General features: G+C 47.0%; 1 protein-coding gene across 13 annotated transcripts in view; it reads right to left on the reverse strand.

The window, feature by feature from the left end:
• The window catches only part of ATXN7L1 (ataxin 7 like 1), a 273,039-nt gene that overhangs the window by 56,340 nt on the left and 207,361 nt on the right, over positions 1 to 9,338 (reverse strand). For all 13 annotated transcript variants that reach the window (XM_017515426.2, XM_017515424.2, XM_017515420.2 and 10 more), the window contains one exon: positions 3,359 to 3,581. In XM_017515426.2, the coding sequence (XP_017370915.1) occupies positions 3,359 to 3,581 (223 nt within the window). The remainder of the gene's footprint in view (positions 1 to 3,358; positions 3,582 to 9,338) is intronic.

Below are 9,338 nucleotides of genomic sequence, written 5' to 3' on the forward strand. Positions count from 1 at the left end.
TGAGGTGGAGTTTCGTTCTTGTTGCCCAGGCTAGAGTGCAATGGGGTGATCTCAGCTCACTGCAACCTCCGCCTTCTGGGTTCAAGTGATTCTCCTGCCTCAGCCTCCTGAATAGCTGGGATTACAGGCATGTGCCACCATGCCCAGCTTATTTTGTATTTCTATTAGAGATGGGGTTTCTCCATGTTGGTCAGGTTGGTCTTGAACTCCCGACCTCAGGCGATCTGCCCACCTTGGCCTCCCAAAGTGCTGGGATTACAGGTGTGAGCCACCACGCCCAGCCACCCTTCCTACTTTCTTAGAAAAAAAAATTTTTTTTTTTGGTGCTAAAATGGACATAACATTAAAAATTTCCCATTTTAACCCCATTTTCTTTGTTTACTTCCTTCCTACTCCTTGTCCTTCGAATTTAGCTGAAGTGGCCTCTTTTGAAAAACCCTTCCTGAGTCCTCAGCCGGGGTCAGGTGCCCTTCTCCTTTGCTACTTATCTCATAGTCCTTATCATTTGTCCTGTGTTAGCTTATGTTTTTACTGACAGACTCCCTAAGACAGTGTCTGTGTCTTACTTTGTATGCCTGGGGCTGCAGTGTACAGTTGTTTAGGTTATGCACTGCAAAAGGATGTCTGGCTCAGGAAATGACTGTGAGATGAAGGCCATTAGTCAACTGTGCACCTGGTCCGGGCTGCATCCAGACCTTTTTCTAACTTGCACGAGGGTGCCTGTGTGACAACAGTGGGCCCTGTGTATCCCCCGTGCTACTTACAGAGTTGGCGAACACAGTATTACAATAGGTGCTCATTAAATGTTGAGTAAAGACAGATGGATGTTCCAGGCAAAGGTACCAGGGGTAGAGATGGGTGGAAAGCTGGTGTAATAGGGTGGTACTGGATAATCGGTATTGACTTGGGGGGTTGCAGCTAGTTTGTGGAGGTCCCTCATGTTGGGCTGAGGGACTAACTCTTTAATTCAGGAGGCAGTGAGGAACTTTGTGAATTTTTGGTAGGACTGTGATATAGAATTTCAAAATATTCAGGCTTGAAAATGAGACTCAGAGAAGTGAAGTGACTTGTTCAAGGACACATAGTAAGTTAGAGGCAGGCCCAGACTTGAACTTGCCTTTCTTTCTTTTTTTTTTGTTTGAGACAGAGTCTCGCTCTGTCACCAGGCTGGAGTGCAGTGGTGCGATCTTGGCTCACTGCAACCTTCCCCTCCCTGTTTCAAGTGATTCTCCTGCCTCAGCCTCCCGAGTAGCTGGGACTACAGGTGTACACCACCACGCCCAACTAATTTTTGTATTTTTACAGAGACAAGGTTTCACCATGTTGCCAGGACGGTCTCCATCTTATGACCTTGTGATCTACCTGCCTCAGCCTCTCAAAGTGCCGGGATTGTAGGCCTGAGCCACCGCACGCAGTGAACTGGCTTCTTGCTCCTAGCTCAGTACAGGTCTGGAAAGCTGCACTCTGGGATACCTCTCAGAACTGAGGCTGAGCCCTCTAAGGCTCAAAGTCAAATCTGTGGTTACATCAGGACACCACACAGTCCCAGTAAATAAACTCCCAGGCACATTCTCAGGTCACAGATAAGACGGATTGCAGGGTAGTGACTGGTAGACTCCCACGGCCGGTGGGTGGGCAGCTACCACTCTCAGGCTGAGTCTTCCCTAACCAGCTGCAGCCTCCCACAGGATGGACCTGTGATCCCAACAACCCAAGGAGAACAAAGCTTGCCCCCGAGGCCCAGCTGCATGGCAGGTAACTCCTCCACAGCCATGCCTACACCTTTCCACTCCACCACAAGAGGCTCTATAATTGATCTGACAAAATTAGCTCTTTACTAAGTCATCATAATTTCCAGTATGCAGTGACAAACCCATTGATGGATGATTTTGCTCCACAGCTTGCCTAGGTACAAACTTAAGTGCAATTAACTGTCATTAATGAATGGAACACTTTTTTTCTTTAAATACGTAAATTAGATGGACTCCACATTTATCCCTTCTCTGCCTTCTCGAGGCTTGAAAGATAAGCATAGAGGTGCTGTCAGAAGCCAGTTCCTTAAGTGCTCCAGGCTTGGTGCCGACAGCACTTGAAGATACTCATCTTTGTTAAGTTTGGTTTCCTATCTGTCTGTTCCACAGGCAACCTTTTCTGACTTTTTAGAAAGGGTTGAGATAACAAAATGAATTAAAAGCCTCAGATTTTTTTTTTTTTTTTGAATTGGAGTCTCACTTTGTCACCCAGGCTGGAGTGCAGTGACATGATCTCGGCTCACTGCAACCTCTGCCTCCTGGGTTGAAGCACCTCTCCCGCCTCAGCCTCCTGAGTAGCTGAAATTACAGATGTGCACCACTACGCCTGGCTAATTTTGTATTTTTAGTAGAGATGGGGTTTTGCCATGTTGGTCAGGCTAGTCTTGAACTCCTGACCGCAAGTGATCTGCCCGCCCCGGCCTCCCAAAGTGCTGGGATTACAGGTGTGAGTCGCTGTGCCTGGCAAAAAGCCTCTGATTTTTCAGCCACCTGTAAGCAGCTGTTGCCCACTCCATCAAAGGGGTGACCTTCTACTTGGTTTTTCTCTCTTTCTCCCGTGGTCAGCTCCCAGTCACTTGCCTCTGCGGGTGGCTATTCCACTATTCCATGGGACCTGGGACCCAGTGCTGGGGGTAGGGCCGTGGCCTTGCTCCACGCAAGGCCAACTGTCAGTGCTTTTGATTTTACACCAAAGCTTCTCTTAACTGGGGTGGAAAATTGAGAGGTGACTGTGGAACTGAGAAATATTTCCCTGTTACCCTTTTCTTAGATACAACTTGGCTCAACTCTCAAGAGAATAAAAAAGTCTCCTGTAAGGCATAGGGTATTCCTTTTTTTTTTGAGCTGGGGTTTCACTGTTGCCCAGGCTAGAGTGCAGTAGTACGATCTTGGCTCATTGCAACCTCTGCCTCCCAGGTTCAAGCAATTCTCTTGCCTCAGCCTCCTGAGTAGCTGGGATTACAGGTGTGTACCACCATGCCTGGCTAATTTTTGTATTTTTAGTAGAGGCTGGTTTTCACCATGTTGGCGAGGCTGGTCTCAAACTCCCAACCTCAGGTGATCCACCTGCCTTAGCCTCCCAAAGTGCTGGGATTACAGGTGTGAGCCACCATGCCCAGCCCATAGGGTACTTTAAAGGTCTCACATGTTCTCTAATATTTAAGTTTATCTCTCCATCATTTTGGGTTTTGGTCCCTTCATTCCCTAGTTCCCCAAATTCCTATATGTGACACCTAGGAACAAAGCCAGAGGGTAAACACTTTCCTGTGATGACAGGAACAGCATGGGGGACAGACAGTAGCTAGCTGCCAGCATCCAACACTCACCATGGTTTATCCCTTGATCCTTTTGCAGGAAAGACTGTGTGCTGTTTGCTGCTGGAGGTAAGTAGATTGTCTTTGGGCGTTTTGAATGGCTTTGAGGTGCTGCTGGCAGAGTGATGGCCGCTGAGACAGGCTTTTGTTTTCACCTGTACTAGTGATGTCCTGGGGTTGGAGGCTGGAGACGCTGGAGAGGGAGAAGGTCTACACATTGAACCATGTCTTCTCTCTACAGGGGCAGAAAGTAGAGAACTCAGCACAGCATCCGTAGCAGGTGAGGCTCTCACACACTCACATCCACTCACACACACAACAGGCAAAGAGAAACGCTTTTCTTGCAGCATCGGCATCCCTGAAGCCTAGGTTCTGATGATGATTTGTCTTGACATATGCTCCTATTCCACCAGCTAGCAATAATTATGTTCTGGGTTTCTGTATCAAATGGCATGCTAAACTAACATCAAGGTTCTCGTGGGAGGCATTTACCAGGCCATCCTTCTGCAAAACCACTTCCACAGGAGTAGAAGACAGACACCAGGTGTCACCTGAACAGAGGGATAACCACATATAGCCAAAGCAATTCTTAGACAGTTACACAGAGGCCACAGGTCCCTCAGGGCAGTGGACAGGGCAGGACTCTTAACAAATAGGAAACTCTCGAACCTGATACTCTGCAGGAGCACTAAAATTAGAGGGGCCAGCCCGCTTGAATCGAAGGGCCTTTGAGAGCGAGGAAGTGGCCCAGCAGCTGTTCCTTCCTGGGACTGAGAAGGCCGTATTAACACACCCCTGCTAAGGCCTCCTTAGGGTCCACAGAGGTTCGGGGCCTCCTGTAGGAGGATGTCAACGCTTGAGACAGAATCTGCAATGTGGGGCATGGACTTGGGCCAGCGAGGACAACTTCCTGAGGTTCTACAGAACATGCCAGAGCTCTGGCTGGGCAAGGTGGCTCATGCCTGTAACCTCAGCACTTTGGGAAGCTGAGGTGGGTGGATCACCTGATGTTAGGAGGTTGATACCAGGCTGACCAACATGGAGAAACCCCGTCTCTACTAAAAATACAAAAAATTAGCCAGGTGTGGTGGTGCATGCCTGTAATCCCAGCTACTTGGGAGGCTGAGGCAGAAGAATCGCTTCAACCCAGAAGGTGGAGGTTGCAGTGAGCCGAGATTGCGCCATTGCACTCCAGGCCGGGCAACACAAGTGAAATTCTGCCTCAAAACAAAAACAAAAACAAAAACAAAACAAAAACAAACCAGTGCTCTGGGCAGAGATGCCTCCCTTGTTCACGTTCTGTTAGCCCCTGTGCTTTTGACTGAATGGGCAGGATGAGGACACGAACCAGGACAGCAGATGCATGAAGTAATGAAGTGAAGTTCTAGTGTGCACCCACTATAGTGTTTCTTTTTCTTTTTCTTTTTTTTTTTTGAGACTAAGTCTCACACTGTCTCCCGGGCTGGAGTGCAGTGGCATGATCTCAGCTCACGGCAACCTCTGCTTCCCAGGTTCAAGCAATTCTCCTGCCTCAGCCCCCCCCGGTAGCTGAGATTACAGGCACCCGCCACCACACCAAGCTAATTTTATTTGTATTTTTAGTAGAGACGGGGTTTCACTATGTTGGCCAGGCCGGTCTCAAACTCCTGACCTTGTGATTGGCCCGCCTCAGCCTCCCAAAGTGCTGGGATTACAAGCATGAGCCACCACGCCTGGCCTATGGTGGTTCTTAATTGGTTTAGGGTAACAGATCTGATAAAAATTTAAGATTCCAGCAAAAGGCTCTTTTACACCTGCCCGGAAACTTTGTACATGATTACAGGAAGGAATCCCAAACCCTAAAAAAGACAAAGCTTCCTTAAAGCCTAAGTCCTCTCTGGCTCCCTTATGCCCCATATATAATTAGTGCTTAATTAACCTGCGTTGAATAAATAAATGAAATTATAACAGATATGCTGGAGATCATAGATCTGAAAAGCTGGCTGAATTTGGTAATGCCAAATGTGACAGGCAAAGATGGCAGATCACTCTCTCCAGCCCAAAGCTGAGCCGAGGCTTCTCTCGTTAGCACACCTTCCCTGGTTGCTTTTGCAGGCACCCTGATCTGGGGGATGCCAGCCTCCCATCCATGGCCAGCTGGGACAGGAGTCTGGGGTTTCTCTTTGCTCCCTTGTACCAATGGGTTGCCAGGCTGTCTCAAAGCAGGCTGCATTTAGTTTTCTGAGGCAATAGGGATTAGGAGGAAGCAGATTTTTGAGGATCATCTAATTGTTGGTTTTTTTCGCTTGACCAGGGCTCATATGCTCCTACACAGAATAAATTTACAGGGTACTCTTCTTCATTGAATCAGAGTAGACCTTTGCATACATAATTAGTTCTCAGAAGCCATCCTGTTGAAGCTTTTGAGAACAAAGAGCTAGTTCTGGGGCCTCTGTTTTGAGGGCTGGGAGCCAGCAGACCTGGGCTCCCATGCCAACCACACATCCACAGATTTAGACTCTTGGCCTTCAGTTCACCACTTAAACTTCCTTGGTTCCTGTGTCTTTATCTGTAGATGAAGTGGGTCCCTAGATGGCTTCAAGGCCTCCTTCCACTCAATCACCATAAATACAATGGATGCTTATACCTGCTCCTTCCCTTCTCATCCCTCATGATTCCTGGATGTCATAGCAATAATAACAGCCGAAGTATTGAACAATTTTATTCAGGCAAGATCTTCCTTGGAGGAATTCACCCTTTGTAAAATTGTACTGGTCTTTACAGCCCCTGTGAGACAGGCAGGAAGCAGCCAGGCGTCTCCACCCTCCTCACGGCTGACTGGCCAGAGGAGACCCACAGAGGCGAGGTGATTGCCAAGGTCAGGGCTACTCCAGGATCAGGGCGCCTCTGCTCTGGGTGCATGGGCCTAGCTCCCTCTCAGGAAGGCCGGAAACTAGCTGAATAAGAATCGAAGCCAGGAAATTAGAAAAGGCAGAACTTAGAATCACTAAAGGTCAGAACTGGATCTTAAAATCAACTAGTGTGATCTTTCTGATGGACGAGGTTATCAGTTGCCAGCCTTCGGGTTAAAGCCAGTTAGTGGCAATCCTGGGACTAGAACCAAGTCTCCTAACTTCAAGTCTGTAGACGTTCTGCATCTCAGAAATGTCTTGTTTAGCAATTTATTTTTTGGCAGAGGCTTCCAATATGAAAATAAGATTTTGATTTTTACCATTACTGCGTTAGATTTTTCTGCAGTCTTCATTCATTCCCTTGCTATCACTTACTCAAAGCTGGTGGTGGGCGGGTAGGGGATGCACAGAAATATTTCTTGGTTTAGGTGGGGAGATAAATCTGAATAATGAAGATACATTTTATTTCGCTAAACTAAGGGTTAAAAATTATGCAAGTAAACAAAGACAAATCACAAGGAAGCGTGCCATGAAGACCAAAATAAATGGGCCAGACCAGTGATTCTACAATCACCTTCTAAAAGAATTCTGGTTAGTGGTCCTGGCATTCTGCTGCTAAATTTACAGAAAAAACTTTTTTTTTTGAGACAGAGTCTCGCTCTGTCGCCCAGGCTATAGTGCTGTGGCACAATCATGGCTTACTGCAACCTTCAGCTTCCAGGTTCAAGCGATCCTTCTATGTCAGCCTTCTGAGTAGCTGGGACTACAGGTGTGTGCCACCACACACAGCTAATAAATATTATTATTTTCTGAGACAGAGTCTTGCTCCTGTGGCCCAGGCTGGAGTGCAGTGGCATGATCTCATCTCACTGCAACCTCCACCATGCAGGCTCAAGCGATTCTCTTGGGCATGGGAGAACCAAGGCTCAAGATTCTCAAGATCTCAGCCTCCCAAGTAGATAGGATTATAGGCATGCACCATCATGCCCGGCTAATTTTGGTATTTTTAGTAGAGATGGGGTTTCATCATGGTGGCCAGCCTAGTCTTGAACTCCTGGCCTCAAGTGATTTGCCTGTCTTGGCCTCCCAAAGCACTGGGGTTACAGGCATGAGCCACTGTGCCTGATCCCAGTTAATTATTAATTAAAACTTTTTTTTGGTAAGGCCAGGCGTGGTGGCTTGTGCCTATAATCCCGGCACTTTGGGTGGCCAAGGGTGGGAGGATCTCTTGAGCCTGGCAGGTAGAGGCTACAGCAAGTTGTGATTGTACTAGAGCACTCCAGCCTGGGCAACAGAGCAAGACCCTATCTCAATTTTTTTTTTTTTTTTTGAGACGGAGTTTTGCTCTTGTTACCCAGGCTGGAGTGCAATGGCGCGATCTCGGCTCACCGCAACCTCCGCCTCCTGGGTTCAGGCAATTCTCCTGCCTCAGCCTCCTGAGTAGCTGGGATTACAGGCACGTGCCACCATGCCCAGCTAATTTTTTGTATTTTTAGTAGAGACGGGGTTTCACCATGTTGACCAGGATGGTCTCGATCTCTTGACCTCGTGATCCACCCGCCTTGGCCTCCCAAAGTGGCCCAGCTCATTTTTTGTATTTTTAGTAGAGACGGGGTTTCACCATGTTGACCAGGATGGTCTCGATCTCTTGACCTCGTGATCCACCCGCCTCGGCCTCCCAAAGTGCTGGGATTACAGGCTTGAGCCACCGCGCCCGGCCCTTTTTTTTTTTTTAAGATACAAAGTCTCTCTATGTTCCCCAGGTAGGTTTTGAACTCCTGGGCTCAAGAGATCCTCCTGCCTTGACCTCCCAAAGTGTTGGGATTCCAGGAGAGCAATCACATTTGGCCCACAAAACAACTGTATCAGTGGATAAGCTTTTTTTCTTAGTTTCATATTTTATTTTTTGAGACAGTCTTACTCTGTTGCCCAGGCTACAGTACAGTGGCGCGATCTCGGCTCACTGCAACCTCTGTCTCCCAGGTTCAAGCGATTCTCCTTCCTCAGCCTCTAGAGTAGCTGGAATTACAGGTACTTGCCACCATGGCTGGTTAATTTTTGTATTTTAGTAGAGACAGGGTTTCACCATGTTGGCCAGGCTGGTTTCAAACTCCTGATCTCAAGTGATCCACCCTCCTCAGCCTCCCAAAGTACTAGGATTATAGGTGTGAGCCACCATGCCTGGTTTCATATTTTAGGTTCAGAAACTTGTCTTAAATTGCCAATTGAAATAACAAGTTGGAATGAGGAAATATTAACTAAAACCTGAAGGCAGCCCATTACCTTTAATATAAGTTTTTAAAATAGTTGTTTGATGTGTGATTCTGTATTGCAATAAATAGGTGAAAGCAGTATTTTCTATTTGTGAAACTGAATTAAATCCGAAGGGCTCTCACAACCCTTACACTATGGGAACAAGCTTGCCTCCTACCGGTGCAGGTGAGAAAGGTTATATAAGAATTTAGAGTGGAGGGGCCAATAGTGTCAGTGGTCTGAGCTTCACTCTGGAGGTGAGCTATAGCTAAGCTTTTGAAAACGGGTAGAGCTGATATCCCAGGTAGGGCAGAGTGAGCAGATTCTACAGAAAGACCTATTTAATCTGTGCTTCTCTAGTGTATGAAGACCTGTCTGTAGCGGACTTACACATTTTGTGTGGGTGAGGAGGTGGGTTAGGTTGGTGACAGGAGAAGGCAGGGTCTTATCTCTTGCAAAAAGATGTAGCTGTGCAGGTGAGATTTCTCTGAGTAAAGCTCTCCTGCTGTACATTACCATCATTCAGATATAAGCCTTCACCCACTTGAGGCTTAATCAAGTTTTCTATGTTTTGATTAAGGGCCTGCCCTTATAGATCCCTATAATTACTCTAATTCCATTTGCCCTGCCCAGAAAGAGTTTGTAGTACGTTATATCCCTCACTCTTTGTGAAAATATTTCATATTTAAGCAATTTTAGAGAAAAAGAGCACTTTCCTCTAAATTTTCTTGGTCTTTGCTAATACATATAACTTTATGTTTATTTATTTATTTATTTTTTGAGACGGAGTTTTGCTCTTGTTACCCAGGCTGGAGTGCAATGGCACGACCTCGGCTCACCGCAACCTC

This window comes from Cebus imitator, unplaced genomic scaffold, assembly GCF_001604975.1.
Source record: "Cebus imitator isolate Cc_AM_T3 unplaced genomic scaffold, Cebus_imitator-1.0 Scaffold550, whole genome shotgun sequence".
Lineage (NCBI taxonomy): Eukaryota > Metazoa > Chordata > Mammalia > Primates > Cebidae > Cebus > Cebus imitator.